Genomic DNA, 19,903 nt, shown 5'->3' on the forward strand with positions numbered 1-19,903 from the left:
GAGAGTTGGTTATCTAAGGGCAGTTAGAAGAACAGTTGCAGTTTACCTGGGAAGGCTGCAGCTTCCTCAGCAGGGTGGTGCTAGGTTTTCTTGCTGCAGAATTGGAGCATCTCATGCTACTGCCCTGGGGATGCACAAAGCAGGGAGGTCTAAACAGGGGGTAAGTCTACTGCTCCCATGGCTTAGCCTACAATTCACAGCAGCAATTCACTGCTCTGAGTAATATATCCCTCCAGATGACATGCAATGTCTCTTGACATGTCATGTCATGACTCTTGATCTGTCACTTGACACGGTGGGAAAAAATGCTGAGACTGTCCCATTTCACTGTACCTTATGTGGCCTTTGGAAAGGAGCAAAGGGAAGGACTGCATCCTATGTAAAATATTTTGGAAAACTAATGGTTTAGAACTGCTGGTGCTTTGATATTCAGTGAAACACTTGGTTGAAGATGGACTACTGAAGAGAAGTCAAGGAGTTGTAAAATAATTTTTAATTATTACATACAAGCTTAAATCAGAATACGAATATTTATTGGTATGGAATTGTGCTTTTGAACAGTAAAATCCTCAACTAAGTTTGAGTACAGAGTACAGTCCCATTACCTTGTTTTCCATATGGCTGAACTACTAATTGTTCTTGGAATACTCTAAAGGTAGCTATAAATCTTTGCCATCCACTCATCTATGTGTACAAAAAATGTGAGTGGTCACAGACCTTGACCCTAAAGAGTATTGTTTTGAGAAGAAAAGAATAGTGTCTATCTAAAGAAAAGCAGTAATTCAGTAGTGTGGTGCAGTTTGGAATTTTATGGTCCACCTTCAGAACACAGTGTGTTACAGTAACTTTGGGCAGATAATTTTCTGTGATATGATGAATGAAAGTTGTATGAGCTGCTGGCTTTTTATTAGCACATCATAGCTTGTAAATCATGCTGTGTTAGTAAAGGGCTGGCGTTTCTCACAAGGCAGTGTTAGTCCTCTTAACATTCTTCCAAATTTATTGCAAGTTTTCAGTCAGTACAGCAAAGAAATGACTGCCATGCATTTTTGTACATTCATAGAAGTCCTTAATTGGCTAACAGACGTACTTCAGTATTATTCCCAGGAACTGAACGTGTCTTGTACTCTGGTGGTATTCTTAGCCTGAGAAACAGATAACATGCAATAGCCAGTGAGTCACTGTGCCCAGCACTGCTTTTCCTTCACTGTGGTTTTAAGGAGGACAAATGCTTTGCTTTCCCAACTCTGTGTCTAATTTTAGTATGCCAGTGGGCCCAAGGACTTTCAGGCCACCTTCTCAGATAATGTCATCCAAAACATTCAAACTTCAAAATGGCTGGGAGTTACATGCTGTGCTGTCTGACATTGTATCTGTGTATTAAACATCTCCTGTTCTTTGTGGATAAATACTCAGGGGCACTAAATGGTCATGAGGGAGATATTTGTCTTGTTACAAAGCAGAATTTGACTCCTGGTATATTTGTGACAGTCATAAAAGAATCATAATCTGTTCTTTTTATGCTTTTGCATTACTGGGCTATTAAGGGTAAATGTCTGTCTTGAAAGGAAGTTAGATCTTGGAGCTCAAAATATCTGCTTTTGTAGTTTCTTAAAAGGTAGGTGACTTGTCCAGAAAATACATCTCTCTCTCCTCTGTTGTGTGCGCACACACAGAGAAAAAGAAAAGGTGTGGACTTGTAAGCAATGTTTTAGTAATTTCCTTAATGCACATCTTGTCCAGTCTTAGGACCACATATATTTTGCATCCTAAGTCATGGCTGAATTTGACTTTGTTGTAATTTTCTGCTATTTATAGTAGAAGAAATCCCTTGTGCTCTCTATAAGTTATTTTAAATAAGTCTTGCCATCACCAACAGCAGCAATATAAACTGATCTAAAGCTAGTGTGAGGAACTTTAGCTGCACATATAACTGCAGAAAAGAAATGAAAGCTTTTAAAGATCAGTAACATCTTAAATATGTTTTGAAAACTTGTAGATTTGTTTGAGGCAGCCTGCCAAAGACAGCATTTATTTCCTTACAGACTTTGGTATAATAGTGCTGCATGTTCAAAGTCATGTAACAGTGTGTTTAGAAGTGATGTATTCCCAAGGTTTTTTCGCTAATATTTTAACCCATTGATCTTATGGTGCTTAAGCTGGACCTAAAAAACTTAATATGAGTTATTTTTCATGTAGTGCTGCATTCATGAGGGAAAAAAGGAAAAGGGAATTTTGTGTGTAGATGTAAAAAATAGCATTTTATGCAAATAAATGTTCGCTTTAAAAACTGAAAATTTAAATGCTTGTCAACCCAAAATGTCTTCAAATCATATCTGTTGTGTCATGAAGTAGTCATGAAACTGCATCCACATTACCACATGGTTACTGGACAATTGCTTTAAAAAACATTGAAAAGTAAAAGAGAGGAAACAGATTATTACTGTGATTTCAGTTATTTCCCACTTGGTATTGAAAACCTATCACACAGTGTGTCTGATTTTAATTTTTTATTTAAAATATGGTTTAAAGTATAAACCACTAAATTCATTGAGCTTTATGGAGATAGAAAGTGGCATTATTGATTGAATTCAGTGTTACCTATTTTCATGTCCAAAATGTCCCATACCCAAATGAAAATCAGAAAAAGAGGTAATATAATTTCATTTTGAAAATTATCACCGCAAAATGATTTTTCCAGAAAGAAAATAATTGAACTGCAATGAATAAAGTTTTATATTTACAATAGCTTGATCAATCTTCTGAAATAAGCAATTCTTTATACATGCAATTAAAAGTGTTTTCATATTTAGTTTCCTGCTATTTACTCTTTTCTTTTCAGGACTTGTCTATGACAAAGTCTCTCTTATATTTTTTTAACACAGGTATCTGTCCATTCCAGAACTAATATTTTCTACAACCAGAGACTGAAATGGCATGGCTGGAGTTTTAAGTAATTTGGCTTTGACAGTTTCAGCCTTTGCTGAGAAGTTGGAACAGAATTTGAACTCCATTTCTGCACTATCCTAGGTTATAATGCCATCCTTTCCTAATGAGGGAGGTATGCTAATCTTGGATTTTTAATATACCCTATGAATTCCTCAGTATGCTTGTACCTATAAATTGTGATGGAGTACTGTTTATATTTTTAGTTAATTTGTACATGTTGTTTGAGATATAAAAATGTTAATAGTTACAACATTATTTTTCAAAGATAACCGTGGAACTGCTCCTCTGACTTTGAGTTCAGAACTACCCTATCAGAGCACAATTAAAAGAAAAGTCAGAAAGAAGAAGAAGAAGAATGGAGTTATCACTGCCAATATTGCTGGCACGAAATATGAAATTGGTAGGAAGCTGCATATTTTGTTTTCCTCCTAATAGCCTTTGATGTGAGAGAGTTACTGATTAATGGCCTGAATTAATGGACTCTGTATCAAGCTGTCAGTGAGACATTTCTGAAGGAGTTTCTTTTATAAGAAACCTGGGGTTTTCTTGTAACTTTTAATTCATAGCTTTGGGTACTGTGCATCTATTAATCCCCATTTGTTACTCATATTGATTCCCACTTGTTACTTTGCAATGTGAAAACTTAAGTAATCAAGAAGGCTGTGGAAGAGTCTTCTAAATACCTATGTGTTTGGAAGTTTATTAAAGCCTTGAAAGATGAGCAGTGTAAATTCAATGTTAAATACTCTAATTATTATACAGAGGCATTTCAGTAGAGTCTGTTAAGGTTTTGTATTTTCATGTTTAGTGCTAAAATATTTTTTTCCTATAATCAGAGTTATTCATGGCATGTAATCAGATTTTTTTTTAAAATTAAAATAATGCATGCATTTGCTTTTGCAACACTGTACCTTCCTCAAGGAGGTATTTTTGTCCCTATCTGCAGTGACACTTATAGTCATCGCTGTTTTAAAATTAACTTATGGCATATCCAAGATTAAATCTAACTGCTGTACAAGAGGATTTGTGCTGGAGGGTTGGGGAATACCTTGAAGCTCTTGGCAGTTCCCATAAGAGGTTGTGCTGATTCCTGCCTCACTTCAAGGTGCTGAAACATTGTAATGGCAGGTTTGCAATAGACTGATGGAAATACTGCAAGATAAATAGTTTGCCATGCTAACATTGTTCTCTGACAAAGGGTTCTATATTGGAAGTATTTAAAATCTTAATTGATTTTTTAAATGTTGAAAATGAATCTACTTAAGAGATTCAAAAGACTGCCTAAGAGTGTGATTTCTCCACAGTGCGTATAGTAATACAAGAGATGGGATTTGTGAAAACGCGTGATGAGGATGAAACAGCAAATCTCATCTGGAGTGATTGTGCTGTGCAGCAAGAGAAGATTGCTGAGCTGCAGAACTATCAGGTGCAGTGGTAGTTCAGATTTTTGTCATGTTTCCATGAACTGCTTTACTCTGAGATGTGCAGTAATTGTCAATAACTGCTCAGTTCCGTTTGTGTGGAGGGGAAAAAACCCCACACAAACCACAACCAAATGGACTGCATTAAGGCTGTACCACTGCATAGCTTAAAATCCTATTCTCTTCTCCAGAGTTATTTGTTCTTACCTACAAGCAAATTAAGGCTGAACCACTGCATAGCTTAAAATCCTGTTCTCTTCTCCAGAGTTATTTGTTCTTACATACAAGCAAATTAAGGCTGAACCACTGCATAGCTTAAAATCCTGTTCTCTTCTCCAGAGTTATTTGTTCTTACCACTTGGAATCTGGTGTATAAATATTTGGGGCTGTTCTTTCATGCTTTTTTCTGCCAGTTGAGTGTTGTGAATGATCAATTTATAGAAGATACTAAACATCATTTATAAGTTTCTCATATGCTTTGAAGCAGTAAGTTAAGAAACAGAGCTCTCTCTCTCCACAGTCCTGTGAATCAATATTTTGGTTTTTTTACCATTATCTTGTGTTTGCATTCTCTGTTTCTAGATAGCTTTGTGAATAAAAGTATGATAGTCTCATGTATGAAATTAAATCAGTGGGCACTTATATCGATGGAAGAGAATACAACTTGCAACATCTTCAGCATTGTTAAGAATAGGTAGTGTAGTGTAAGATATTATCTTAAATAATTTAGATTTAACAGTACTTGTGTTTGCCTGAGCATGCAGTTGAATGTTTTAAACGACTGTAATTAGGTATGCCAGAAAAACTAAAAAGTTTCAATTAATTTTCCTTTTTTTTTTCTACTTCCTCAGAGAATCAACCATTTTCCAGGAATGGGAGAGATATGCAGAAAGGATTTTCTGGCAAGAAACATGACTAAGTAATATTTCTTTTAACATTAAGAAGTTTTCCAGCTGTGATATTTAATGCAATAATATACAGAACTGTTGCTTTGGAGGCTTGTTTATTTTTACTAAGAAACTAGGAGAGGACCAAGAATAATTTTCAAAGTTCTTTATTAGCTTTAGCTTTGGTCCTGGATCTGAAGCATTGGAGTGGGCTACTTTATTTCTCCAATTGATTTCAGTGGAGTGTTATGTGGGTTCACTTCTCTGTCTAAACACTGCAAAATGTAGGTGAGTCTTGAATTATTGTACAATAAATCTAATATATAATGCACCCACGTATGTATCCCATAATAGTAGAACAGAACAAAAGAGCTGTATGTGGCTGGATAGTGCATCTGGACTATTCTGTGCAATGTACTGTAGGATTGCCCTGCTTCACCTGGGACACTGGACCTGAGAACCCACTGAAATCCCTTCCAACCTCACCAATTCTGTGATAGTACTTGTTTAAAATAATTAATGGTTATATTTTTCTGCATATCACATTTAAAAAATGTGAAGCATCTTACTGTTTATATAAGAAATTAGTCAGTGAGCCTCATTTGTCTAATTAGAAATTAGCCTCACTCTAGTGGATTAACTGCGTTCTCAGGAATTATCCTAGCTGAGAATCTGTAAGTAAAACTTGTAAGAAAACAATACTAAATAATCATCTGATAGCCAGGTAAGGAAAGGTTTGAGGGTAAATATATGTCAATATTTTATTCTAATCTAAATTAGTTTGTAGAGAAATTATTAATAGAGCTAATCTTTTGGCCCAGAACCTGATTTACACAATTTAACTTCTAACAGAACAAATCTACCTTACTTAGAGAGGGAAATAATATTCAGGAGTAATGCACTTCAGGCGTTCTTTTTTCAGGCAATATCCAGGCACTCTGGGTCACAGGACCATGTGGTTTTCACATGCAGAAAGGTGGAAGGGAGCAGTGTGATACATAATGTGTAATATGAAAGAAGACAACTCAGCAAAGAAAGTGTGGGAACACAGAATAATGGAACAGATGGAAAGAGGAATGTAATTGAGAAAAAAAGGCAGGCATGAACATAATTTTCAAGGATAATAACAAGAACACAGAAAAGAAAAAAGTAACAATAGAAACGCCATCGTAGGGCCAAGTAGATCTTAAGAGAGCGTTGTGAAGGGTCTCTTAGATGAGAGTTCCTTGTGTGAAGGGTAAGTGTGCTTACAAAATGAATTCAGTAAATGGGGAAGAAAGTGCAAGGATGAGTGGGAAGGGGCATGGATTCAGCTATGCAGTACTGTCTTTTCCAACACCTTTGTTGATTGTATTTAAAAGGTTCATGAACTGATCATGGGCCAAGAATCATTCTCATCCATATATATCCACTAAAGTTTCATATGTGAAAAGTCGGGAAAGTCAGTGCAATCTGCTTTATTAGACTGAAAGTTTTGCCTTTAGTGAGCTATGTTTTGTTCAACACCATTGATTCTTTTGTACAGAAAGCACTCTGAGATCAAAAGCAGTCTGACCACATTTGTGAGCTAAAATAGTACTCAGAAGAACAATAATTTGCTGTTTATTTCTCAGACCTCCTGATAAGGACAGCAAAAGCTAAAGGGTAGAGCAGCACAGTGAAAAAGTGGTTACTCATGATAGTGGACAGCCCATGTGCTGAAAAATAGGGCTATTGTAATGGAATAGGCCTTGATTCCACAGGCTACTTAATGATGTTCCTAAGCCCTTTCTGAATAGGGCTTTGCAGGGAAAGAACAGAGCTGAATTCTTTTTTTGAAAGTTTTAGTGAGCCCCAGAACCTACAAACAATGCTGAAGTATTCCACTTCATAATATTAAGTGTTTGTAATCCCCCAGTTATGCATTAAAAAAGATAAGGCATATAGAACTTATATACATTCAGTCAAAAAATAATATCAATATGTCAGGAATAGCTTGAAGCTAGAGTAGGCAGTGTGTATATTGAAACCCTTGAGTAAGTTAAACAACAGGTCTCTAGCATGTAACAGGAGGCATATGATAAATAATCTGGAGAGGAATTTAAACTAACACAGAAATTGCTTTTTGCCTAAAAATAGGATAATTTCTGCATAGATAAGATACTCAGTTGGCAAAGTAATAATATTCATAAAGACAGAGCAGATGGAGAGTAGTTTAACTATATGAATCAATCAGGAATTCAAATATCTACTTCTGTTTTCAAAAAGTTTTCCTGAATATTTAGTGGCTTTCATTGAACTAGATTTCTTAGAACAATAGTTACAATGAAGCTGCAGAAGCACAGAACCTCATGCAGTAGTGCTGTAGCCATTGTGGTTTCTACAGAGTGTTTGTTGAGTAGTTGGCTACACAGTTTGGTGACAGTGTATCCATTATACCAGTGGGGCTTGGCTACAGTCCTAGCCCCATGCCTGTGGCTGAAAAAGAGCTCTGTTTTCTCCATTAGTATTTTAGCCACTTAAAGAAAAAGTATCTGCCCAAGAGTATTACATAAGCTCATAGTAGAAATGAGAAATAGAAATGATATTTCCTTTTTTACACATTATTATGCTGACGCTATTAGTTTTCAATACAAAAGGAGAAATATACCTAAATCTGTATTTAATTAAAAAATATTAAACTTCACCATAGTGGTATTTAAAAAAGAATAAATCTAAGTTGGAGACTTCCTGTATCACCTAATTTCTTTTTAAACTTCCAATTCCTTTCTGTTGTTCTGTGCATATTTGTATTTTAGATGTGTCCATTCTATGCTACAGAGTATTTGTGAGTTACCTAACTAATTTCGTATGAGGTTCTGTATGAAGGGAGTTTCAGGTACTCTGAGTACCTGAAACAAGCTAGCTACAACAGTGTGTAACTCAGCAAAGACTAAATTTATCCTGTTGGGAGCAATGATGCCAGTGTGCATAGTTCTCCCATTGCTCCTTTACCTTGGGTGCTGAGCAGTGTTAAAGGAACTGTATGTACCTCAGCCATTCTGACAGGTGGAGTGGATGTATCTTCCTGTCATACACAGCTCTGGGTGATGGACACTTCTGCTACCCCAATTCTTTACCATTCTTCTTCTTCCATTTTTCTTCACAGAGGTATAGAATTTTTCTTCACAGAGGTATAGAATGAGATACACTCACTACCTCAGCTGCCACAGCTATTAAAGCAGGGAGATCAGGACCTCGCTGCATCCTTTCCCCAGATTCAGAGTTCGATTCCCTATTTTTATTTTAGTTCTTTTGCTCCACCCCTTCACCCTACTCCCTTCCTGCTTGATCTTGCTTTGAATGTCTTTGCTTTCTTTTGATTAAATTAGGTGCTCTTGGAATCTTAATCCAAATATACTGGGACCAAAGACTAATCCAAACTTGTGTGATTTGTCCTATGTAGGAAATGAATGAGTTGCTTGGCCTGTGTCAAAGTCTATTTACTACAATTCCTTATTTAAAAAATTCTTTCAAAAGGAACAAAAAACTCCTCCTTAATTGCTTCCAATTGCTTAATATCCCATCTCCTCTTTTTTGTGTCTGTTGATCCTCATAGCTCCCCAGACATCTACCAATATGAAGATTAAAATACTTCCCAAATATCACCACCAACACCCCCCCCCCAAAAAAAAAAAAAAAAAGTTTTGTAAGGAGTTCAATATTTCTAAGAATAGGAATAGCATCAAGTCATTTGAGTAAATGGCCAAAAATTGTAACAGGAGTGAGATGGATGCCAAGAAATGAGATGGATACCAGTAACATAATAAGCACATATGCAAAAATGCTCAAGATAGTCTGCTTTTGAATATAACACATTCAAACTCATATGAATATGTAATAGAATGCTAACTATTCTTAAAGAAATGCAAAAGTTTGCTTTCATATTACAGAATTTTGCTGAAAAAGCTCCCTTGTCAAATTGTCATGAGTGCTTTTTCATCTTGAGGATTGAAACATCAAAGTAGTCAAAAGATTTTAACTCAATTACCCTTTTTGTGCAGAATGATCAAGAGTCAGCCTCAGGAGTACAGTTTCATTCCTCGAACGTGGATCTTTCCTGCAGAGTACACACAGTTTCAGAACTATGTAAAAGAATTGAAGAAGAAACGTAGACAGAAAACTTTCATAGTCAAACCAGCTAATGGTGCAATGGGACATGGGTGAGTTGTGAGTTAACTTCAGTCTTCTTTCCTGTTAAAGGTGAAATCCAGTGCTACTTACAACATTAACAGAAGCTGTATGTTAATAAGAAGATTGTATTTTGAGTTGAGTGAAAATCAGTGTATTGGGTGAAGGCTTCACAAGCCTTAAATAAACTCATAATTATTATGAACACAGTTATTTTATTGTGATTTTTTTCTGCTGTGCTTAGATTTATAGGGTGAGATTGTATTGGGCATAAATGGCAGGGTTTTGGTGGCTGGAGGCTGCAGGGATGTGTGTGGGAGGTCAGGATCTTTCATAGCTTTAAAACCAGCTCAGACACCCCATTGTGTTCCCAAACTGCAGCCAGTCAGAGATGCAGAAATGTGTTTGAGAGCAGCAGCCACAATGTTTAGGAGAGACAGAGGAGATGCTGTTGGGGATGTGGCTGGATGTGCACTCTTGGAAGCAGGGTACAGCCCTGAAGAGACTGCAACCTGCAGTTGAGTTGAAGAAGTTTTATTTGTGACAGGGCCACGCAGTAAAAATCCAATGAGATAAATATTGCAATTGTAATTTTAGTTCTTTTTTTTTTAGATATTTTGGTTTTAGCTTTTATTGCTTTTAATATCAATATGAATTATACTATATAGTAAAACTCTTAGTTTTTCAGCATATGTCAAAATTACTATAAAAGTAAGGCTCCCGAACTTTCAATTTCTTTATTTTTCAGTCTTCTTGATAAGGGCTAAGATAAGCTAAAGGGAAAGGTACTGGCATAGTTCAGAGAAATTTCTGCAAAGTACTTCACTCTATTAGGACTATTCAGTACCAAACCTCTGAAATGTATAATGAATAATAGGGAATAAGGTTAAGGTAGCCTTAAGGTTCTGGGAATTTGAGGTTAATAATTGTATACTAAAAATATTAGCTTTTACAGTTATTTAAAAGTCTATATTATTAGAGATTGGAAGTTCATAGTTCATATGTAAACCTTTTTGCATTCTGGTGTGAGGGAACTGGAAATACAGAAATACTGAGCTTAATCTGTGCCATCCTCAGACATACAGATCAGTGTCCTGCTTTGCAAACTTCATCACCTATGGTTAGCACTGAAAGTTCTTTGCAGTCTGTGCCTCAGGCAGAAGTTGTGACAAAGACTGGAAGTCTATTTTTAGAGCTGCATGAGGAATAATCACTGAAGCTGGAGACTGGTCGTTCTGCCAAACAATTTCTAAGTGTAGAGCAAACCCATTATTACAAATTGTTGAATCAAAGCAAGTAGAAAGTTACTTTGAAATGGCTCGTTGCCTTTTTCCATCTAGTGAACCACAATAAAGGACAGGAAACCAAAAGCCTTGTACGGGAATGGAACTTTTTCTCTGCCCTAAAAATCAGATATCAAAGATATCTCTTTCTCTAGGTAGACCTTAGCCTCCCTACTTGGCTGGGTGACCACGATAATCTATTTCAAAGAGTAATGTCCAAGTTTTAAAATAACTTTTGTTTTTACCAGGATCTCTTTAATAAGAAATGGAGAAAAGTTACAAGCTCAGGATCACTTAATTGTTCAGGAATATCTTGACAAACCATTTCTCATGGAAGGCTACAAGTTCGATTTACGTGTGTATATTCTTGTGACCTCCTGTGATCCATTAAAAATATTTTTATATCATGATGGACTGGTGAGAATGGGCACAGAAAAGTATCACCCCCCCAGTGACTCAAATTTGGTAAGTTGAAGTTCATTCCAATTTATTGCTTATGGTATAGACTTTAACTTGTGTAGTGTTTGCAGGTGGTAAAATTAAATAAACTAGGACTTGATTTCAGCTGGGTAAATTTCTACATTGCCATTGAAAAGAAAAAAAATTATATCAAAGACCCTTAACACATGGTTTTCTATCAAAATCACAAGTACAGCCAAATTATTGCTTATATATAAAATTTTATATGACTTTGAATGTAGTATGCTAAAGAATTTAAATATATTCTAGAGGAAAGCAAAAGATAACAATCCAAAAAATAAAATCAAATCACTGCAAGAATGGGCACATTACTTTTATATTCATCTGAGACTGAGGCTGGGGTGGAAGGTGGTAACAAGCTTTATCTCCTGCTAGATCAATGCTCAGCATCCATGAAGTTTGGAGCCTTTGCTGAGGGTCCTGCCAGGTTTCAGCCATTGTGTTGGGAAGTGAGGCAGAAAGGAGAGAACCAGCGTTGCAGGGGCCCAGTGCTCACTGCAGTCCCTGAACATGAGGAATCTCCTGCTGCTGCTGCTGTTTGTCAGTGACTGCTCCAGCAGGGACAGGAGTGTGTACTTGGCAGCTTTAGGGTGATTCAGTAGAGCTGCCTGTAAGCACAGAGAAAACCCAGAAAGGCTAAGGGTCGTGCTAAAGATTTTGCACAATTTTCTGCTCTTGTTCTACTGTATGGCATGTTGCCCTATTGGGGGTGTAAACCCTTCTCTTTTGGCTCAGACCAAAATGCAGATGTCTAAGAAAGAAGTAGATTTGCAGCATTGGGAGGTATTAGTACGTTAGGTTTGTTATACCTCTCTCTGTACTCCATTGCTTTTAGAGCAGCTTCCATGTAATTATGTAACAGAAAATACCATAAAGCCTTTTTGCCTATGTGAAATTTAAAATTCTGACTGTCTCTTGCTGTGCCTTTGAAAAATGCAGGTACAATTTGAGGCCCAGTACAAATGCTATATTTGGAAGTGTTCCAGTACTATATTTGGAATAGTTTGCTTTTACAATTTGTGTATTGCTGCTAATCTCGGCATTAGCAGCACTGAAATATGCTCTGAGAGGATAAACAGAGCAGGCAGTTGTTTCTGTGTTCTCAGAACTGTTCATGCTGGAAGTTGTCTATTGTGTGAAATAACGTGCTTGTCACTAATGACATTGTTCTTTGGAAGACATATTTCCACAGTGACATTGCTCCAAATAACTTTGGACTATCAGTTCAGATGCCCAAACACTGTTTTTTTTTTTTTTTGGAAGTCTAACACATAATTACTTTTGTCTGAAATAATTTGAATTTCATGGAATGATGACTTAAAACCAATAGATTTCAGAATGATTCTTAAAGGAGTAATGAAGCCATGGGAGAAATTCATTGCTTCTAGTGCTACTACAATATACTGTTAACTCATTTGCAATTAAATTGATTGGTTTTGGTAATTTCATTAATTTTTTTAAAGATAAGGAAGTGTAGTAAGATAAATGGCAGCAGAAGGCTTGTGTTATCTATTAAAGATGAATTGGAACAGAAGGCTTATGGTCACCTTAGAATATCATCTACTCTCATGTATGTAATGAAACATGACAGAGAACTGTCACTGTGATGAGGACAGGCATCACCACAGTGTAAGTGAAAAGCTGAATTAATTTCTGGGAGACAATGTAAATGTACAGATCATGATTTATAAAGTGAGCTTGGAAAAGGAATGCTTTCTTTAAATTCAACTGATAACGTGAGTCTATTGCTGCTGACATTTTGCTCCATGAAGGATCTCAGTCATTTATGTAACGTATGTTTTGAAATTTACCTCCCTCTGATGTATGGCTACCAGCCAGTTAAAAATGAGCAATTTTGGCAGATATCAGCATGGCAGATGAGTTTATATGTAAAAGATATTTTAAAGTATCACTATCATGAGAACACTTCTCATAAATAAGCTACAGTGAAAACTGAAATGTGGGATTGTCTATGAAGCAGATGTCAGAGTGTCTTTTAGCACTTTAAAAGTAGCACTTCAAAATACTGACTTTATTGTTTGCTTCTTGTGGAATGTAATAATTCTCTAAGTTATGATAATTGCGCTTTACTTTTTTAGGTAGTTGTTTATATAGAGACCTGTAAAAATGACAGATATAGTATCTAACCAGATGTGGATTGGTGGATCAGTTCATTGCAACTGGCTTAAGTAGAAGCCCAGGTTTTGTTGTAAGAAGGCTACAGAGCATTCAGTCATGCAGTCTCCCAGAATCAGAAACACTAAATCTGCACGTAGTGTATTTCCAAATATGAACTGTTTGATTATGTCTTTATTGATTTAATGTCAGTTTTTCTTTACATGATTTTGAATTGACTATTTTAGAATTGTTTTTAAAGTTTTTAAAATGTCTTCTCTTCCTTTTTTTAGAGTCAATTGTATATGCATCTGACTAACTACTCTGTCAATAAACATAATGAGCACTTTGAACGGGATGAAACAGAAGACAAAGGAAGCAAACGCTCCATAAAATGGTTTACTGAGTTTCTAGAAACAAATAATCTTGATGTCTCCAAATTCTGGAGTGATATTTCAGTAAGATAGACTAAAGCACTTTATTTTATTTTATGTATTTTTAGAAAATTAATTGCTTCTGCCATCTGCTTTACTGCAATTCAGAATGATTTTTGAAACTTTATTAACCCAAATTCTCAGCAATGGATGTCACAAAGGACATACTATAAACTATTACTATGTTTTTTAAAATACTAAATTCATAGTCTGATTACAAATTAAATGTTAACGTTTTTTTCTGAGGATCAAAAGTCCTTTCAAGCAGTTATTCACATAAGGAATATGCCATTTAAACTCTTGGAGACTTTATCTTACTGTATAAAGTGAATTTTATGTGTAAATATTTACAAAATTGTAGTCAGTGTTGCATATATCTTTGTACTTACTCAAGCAGCACTGAAGTGGTGTTACAGGTGTCTTTAGATGAGGAATAGGCTTAAGATTGTTAGAGCTTATAGCTGTTTGTATGATTCTGAGAACACTTATCAAAAATTATACTGCAAAATGAAATGGATGAAGATTGGCTATGCTATTCAATGTTACCAATTTGCTTTTATTCTTTAACTTATTGCAAGTCTCAAAGTTTGTATGTAGCGTGGAAAATGCATCAATAGTCTAGAACTATATAAAGTTATATATGATACTACATAGGAATAGTTTGTTTACTATACACTATTTATTTGGTATTTTAAATTTTTTTCTAGTAGGTATGTAAATGAAATTTGAGCTATTAAAGCAGGAAACACTGTAGTTCAGTGTGTGCTGGTGTTTTCTGTGCTGATGAATTTTTCTGAACCGCATCCCTGCAGGAGCTGGTGGTGAAGACTCTGATAGTGGCGGAGCCGCACGTGCTGCACGCCTATCGCATGTGCAGGCCGGGGCAAGCTCCAGGCAGTGACAGTGTCTGCTTTGAAGTCCTGGGATTTGATATTCTGCTGGACAGAAAACTAAAACCATGGCTCCTAGAGGTAAACCTCTTTATACAGATGTAAAGTAAATTTTTAGGCATAAAGTTAACTAAGCCCCAGCTGAATCCATATCTATGTAAGGAAACCTGCCAAGAAAATCTGTGCACTGTTGTTGAGTATATGAATGGTGCTTTTTTGCAGCGTCCATACAGAAGTGCAGTATCACCTTGCAGTGATTTTTGATACTGAAAAAAAGATAATTGTTTTCCTAGACTGATGTTGCATTTCAGATGTTTTTGAAAGTTTTAATGGGAAATGTAACATTAATGTAGTTATTATTGTAGCTAGAGGACCTTGATTATGGCAAGTGGGTGCTACATAGATTTCCTTCGTGAGTATGGCTATGTAATATGGCTCTGGTAACTTTTGTGAATGTGTGCCCTTAATCTTTTCCTTTTTGTGGATATGTGTTCTTTTCCTCTCCTGTGCTTTTAAAAGCATGGCCATAAACAGAGAAAATGAATTTGATATACTGGAAATTCTGCAGACAATTGGTATGATGGGATTGGAAGAAACATTTATTCTCTGATATGTTTGTTAGTGGTACAGCTAAATTGAGTGGTGCTCACACACATTTTCAACCAGAAATGTTTGAACTTTGTCTGTTGTGTCTCTTATATTGCTCTCTTAATAACATACAGATGATGTTCACTTGTCTTTTTGCAGATTGTCTTATTTCATTCTGTTAACTGGTTGGGGGGCTGTGCAGCTTGGGGGAAAAAAAGCAAAATGTATTCAAAACCCCTGATTGACATCAAGTCATGAATATGATTTAGCTACTGATGAACAAAATATACACAATTAACTTGCTGAATTATAACCTCATTTGCAGGCCATTAATACTGTCAACAGTTGTTTTGTTGTGCTTATTTCTCTCAGGGGTTGATTATAATTTTAATTAGAAAAATAAAATTCCTCCACTGTTGCCATGCAGACATAGCATAATTGGTGGCTTTGATGTTCTCACCAACAGCAGCACATGACATGAACTTAGTCTGTACTACATCAACATCTTCTGTTTTTGTCCAGTGAAGCTTGCTGCCCCTTTTATTTAGCACTGCACTTCCAGATTATCATCTGTAGGTTGCCTGTAGCTTGCATAAAACTCTGTGTGTAGTTATTTGAGTGCAGACTGAAGGGGGTGTGTAACATTTCATTCAGCCCTGTAGCAAATGCTGACAGACCAATTCCTGTGAGAGGTGTTGAGTCAGCCAGCATTGGGAGTCCATTCTGAAGGACCCCTCTCTGTCTGCCCTGATGAATTATGGAGATTTTGGGGGATTTGAGTAACTGCATATGTGTCTCTGAGGAGAATCATATTATCCCAAACTCCTTGTTTAGGAGGGAGTAAAGTAGTAAATGCTCCTGGTATTTTGAGTTGCTGGAGAATACTTCATGACTTGGAATTGTGTACCTAGTTATTACTTTTTTTAAAAGCAAAAGTCCAAGAATTTCTTTTTCTGCATTTGGTAATACACATATCCTTCAGCTTGTTTTGCCAGACATTTACCAAAACTAACAGAAATTTCAAATTTTGAAACTTGCTAATTTTGCATACTTATTTACTGTTTTTTACCTTGCTTGTTCATGCTTTTTTGCAGCAATTCCAAGAGTGTGTAGATGTATGCACACTGTATGTATGCTGTGTGTAGTGTAGTAAAGATCAAATCTGCAGTGTATGTACATAAACAATACATAATATATATAGTTGCTGTGTATATATATATATAGGCACATGTGTAGATAATTCTTATTTTCTAAAACACTTGTGCTACTTCCACAGATTTCCACTCTTATCTCTTTCCACCATTTCCCTCTTGCCAAAATCCCCTTAGGGGAGTGAATCATTCTTTCTAACAGTGGTAAACGAGTCCTAATCACAAGGCCCTGAATGTTCCCAGTGATATGGGAAAATTGCCAAAATAGGATTAGGATGATTAGTTTCATGTTTCCATGCCTCATGTAGCTTTTCTGTTATAAAGATAGCTTAACAAACTATTAAAAGAAATAAATTGTGCAACTTTTATAATGCCTCCGCTTTCCTGAGCTGACTTTTGTTTATATTGCCTTGATGCATTGTAGCTCCCCTGCTCCTTGATGCTGCTGAACTTCCGGAACCTTCTACCATAGCAAGGGTTGTGGGAAATGCAGGATTGCCATCTTGTGGCACCAAGTGTTTCTGGCAAGGGTCTGTGGAGCCTGCATCCTTTCTGAGTAGCAACAATGACCTAGACCTCCCTTCGATTCCCAGGAAATCCAGCTTTACTTTTTGACCAAAATTTCCATGTTAGTTTATTTTATGAAAAAGAAAACCATGCAGTTGAAGTTCTTGGATGGACTACAGCCTTGTTCACCCTCATTATATTCAGCTAGGATCACACAGTTATGATCATAGGAGAAAAAGATAACTTGCATTTTAATAACTTCCTCGAGTGTAGGGTACCTAACTTCCTTTGTGATTTATGTGGGCAAGGCAAAGGAAACCTTACATACACATTCAGAAATTTATTATTTACTGTCACTGAGCTAGCAAAATCTGTTCAAAACTTTATCAGTCCAGGTGAAATGAATGTGAACATCTTAAACTAATCAATTATTGCTAATTCCTAATAATGAAGTAGTTAAAGTTCACATACACAAACTTGCTGGCATTTACTTGTTTCTCTTGTGTTATGCTTGCCCTGTTTGTACCTCTGGAGGTCCAAAGGCCACCACAGTGGTAGGAGAAGTCTACTTTTCCAAAAAGAGATGGTAGATGGTTATACCAAGTTTTCAGTGTCTTGTGTTCTTCACCAGGAAGAACACACTCTTGATGGTGAAGTTTTCTTCATCTTTGCTCTGAATTTCACTTTGGGTTATTTTTCTTTGTTTGCTGCCATGATCTACTTACTAGGGTTCGTTTACTGGCCAGCAATTCCACATCGTCTTCAAGTTTTACCACAAGTCTTTTACATCTCCTGGAATCATGCCATGTGCTTTCTTTGTTACCTCTAGACCCAGAATTATCTAGTTTATAAGACTGCATTCCTGTAGTGAACACAATTTAGCCACTGGCATCAGTATCTAGATTTTCAAGACCTTTACAGTCATCATTTGCTTATACTTTTGGGGTCCCTCATACAATCCTGTTTTTGACAACAATCTTCAAGATGTGCCTTGCTGATAAAATTACTGATGTAATATTAACACAACCTAGTTGTGCATGTCCTGGTTCTCGGGTCACTGAACTCCAAATAACCATCTCCCAGCTGGCAGATGCCAGACAATGGTTTGGTAAACTGTTATTGTGAATAGCTATTGTGGCATATCACTAGTATGTTATCAAGATTACAATGCCACAGTCATACAGATTAGTCAGCAACCCTATTTATCATCTTTGTGATATGATAGTGGATGAACAGGTCAGTCTAAAGAGGTTGGTCAACGAAATATTTGGATAAAAGTCTTCCAGAAAAGAATATGTATGAATCTTTTCATTATTTCTGCTGAGTTTTCAAGATTTTTCTTTCAACATCAGATTTCACTGCTCACTTTGACAGTCTGTCTGCAAAAGCAGCAAAGGGGCTGACTCCCAAAGCTGAAGGTACCTGTCAATTATGGGCATAAGTGATGGGGCAGCTGGGACTCAGCAACAGGACACTGGGTGGCACAGCAGCCACGATAGTTCTGTCCCACAACTGTAGAGGCTCTAAAATGCTCTGATATATTTAGAGTGCTAAAACAAAATAAACTGCTTTTGCCATCTACTTTGGACATGCAAACTGTCTCCCACTCCTGATTTGTGTAGGGCACAAGGCATTATTTTTCACTTCTGAAGCTCTTTTTTATCTGTGCCTTCTGTAACCAGCACTGCTCATGCACTATAAAAGTGAGAATCCTGCTTGTCAATAGCACCCATTACCCATATAAAAAGTATACATTTTTATACCAGCCTGGAAAGAGTTCCTAGAATAAATCATTATTCCTCCTCAAATCTTCCCGAAAACTGAGGTTCTGCAGGGATTCCAAAACTTGTCAGGGTTATATAGGATGTTAAGTTTATGATTTAGTCTCACTGTGAGATTCCCAGCTGCATTTTCCTTGCTTCTCTATATTTATGGTACAGTTTTTAATCTCTAATCTTGTACTTTGCTTATAAGCTTTTTGTTGTGGAGACTGTTAATTATGTTATGTTTTCACACTCTGTACTGATTTAATAGCTTAGATCTCTATGTGTTGCTGTCATGTGTATCTGAAAAGTTATTTAAATATGCTTAAAAATAACTTGGATTTGAGCCTCTTTCTGTCCTTGTACAGTTGTTATGTTTTGAAGTTGTATTTAAAGTTCCTTTCAGATTGGGAATTAGAAAAGAGTTTGACTCCTTCTGTGCCTCACCACCATAGCATGGCACATCATCTGTTATGATGTGTTTAACACCACTTTGTGTGGTAAATTTTCTGGTGGCAGCAACCAAGAGTAGATTAGACTGGATTCACAGTGGCAGGACTTGAATGGTGTTCACTGTAAATGTCTGGATAACCTGGTGACTGAAAGGGTACATTTCCCAGCTCCCAGTGTCTGTCATACTCAGTACTCTATTTAAAAAATATACAAATGGAAAAGAACTTCTCAACATGCATTCTCTTAAACTCTGCTGTATTTGAAAAAGCCATTTCAACAAAGCCTGTTACAATAGGTGTGTTCCCAATGAACCTGAACATCCCTGAGTCTTCTGTGTCTCGTTTTTTTTCAGATTAATCGTGCCCCAAGCTTTGGAACGGATCAAAAAATAGACTATGTTGTAAAAAAAGGTGTTCTGCTAAATGCATTGAAGCTTCTCAACATACGGTACCTTGTCCTCTTTTCTTCAGTCTGGCTCTATTTCTGTTGCTTTGATTTTTTTTTTTTTTTTTAATTTGAATTGGACTTAGAGGAAATGAAAACCCTTTGTTCCCACCTTCACATTTTTAAAATGTAAATGTTTCCCTTGCTATCAGTTTGCCATAAAAATTAACCTAAATTTAATTTTTCTTCATGCATATGTGCTTGCAAAAATGAATGGTAATAGTAATCTTTGTACTTCTTTATAAAAATTTTTCAAACACATCTTGAACTTGGCATATATGTGCAGTCATAGGTACATGGCCATAAAGGCAATTTGCTTGAGTGATAGCAAAATCACAAAATCACATTCGGTCAAAAGCCTACCTCTCTAGAGGAAAACTTTGTAGCTG

At 36.3% G+C, this 19,903-nt stretch overlaps 1 protein-coding gene across 5 annotated transcripts in view; it reads left to right on the forward strand.

Annotated features, from left to right (window-relative positions):
• The window catches only part of TTLL7 (tubulin tyrosine ligase like 7), a 65,396-nt gene that overhangs the window by 16,882 nt on the left and 28,611 nt on the right, over window positions 1-19,903 (forward strand). For all 5 annotated transcript variants that reach the window (XR_009114807.1, XM_058030235.1, XM_058030237.1 and 2 more), the window contains 9 exons: window positions 2,886-3,061; window positions 3,215-3,349; window positions 4,254-4,375; window positions 5,222-5,289; window positions 9,280-9,438; window positions 10,938-11,154; window positions 13,578-13,742; window positions 14,531-14,689; window positions 19,423-19,517. Coding sequence is in view for 4 of the 5 variants with exons in the window: in XM_058030235.1 (XP_057886218.1) it covers window positions 3,037-3,061; window positions 3,215-3,349; window positions 4,254-4,375; window positions 5,222-5,289; window positions 9,280-9,438; window positions 10,938-11,154; window positions 13,578-13,742; window positions 14,531-14,689; window positions 19,423-19,517 (1,145 nt within the window). In the remaining variant the exon portion in view is untranslated. The remainder of the gene's footprint in view (window positions 1-2,885; window positions 3,062-3,214; window positions 3,350-4,253; window positions 4,376-5,221; window positions 5,290-9,279; window positions 9,439-10,937; window positions 11,155-13,577; window positions 13,743-14,530; window positions 14,690-19,422; window positions 19,518-19,903) is intronic.

This window comes from Melospiza georgiana, chromosome 9 (assembly GCF_028018845.1).
Source record: "Melospiza georgiana isolate bMelGeo1 chromosome 9, bMelGeo1.pri, whole genome shotgun sequence".
Classification (NCBI taxonomy): domain Eukaryota; kingdom Metazoa; phylum Chordata; class Aves; order Passeriformes; family Passerellidae; genus Melospiza; species Melospiza georgiana.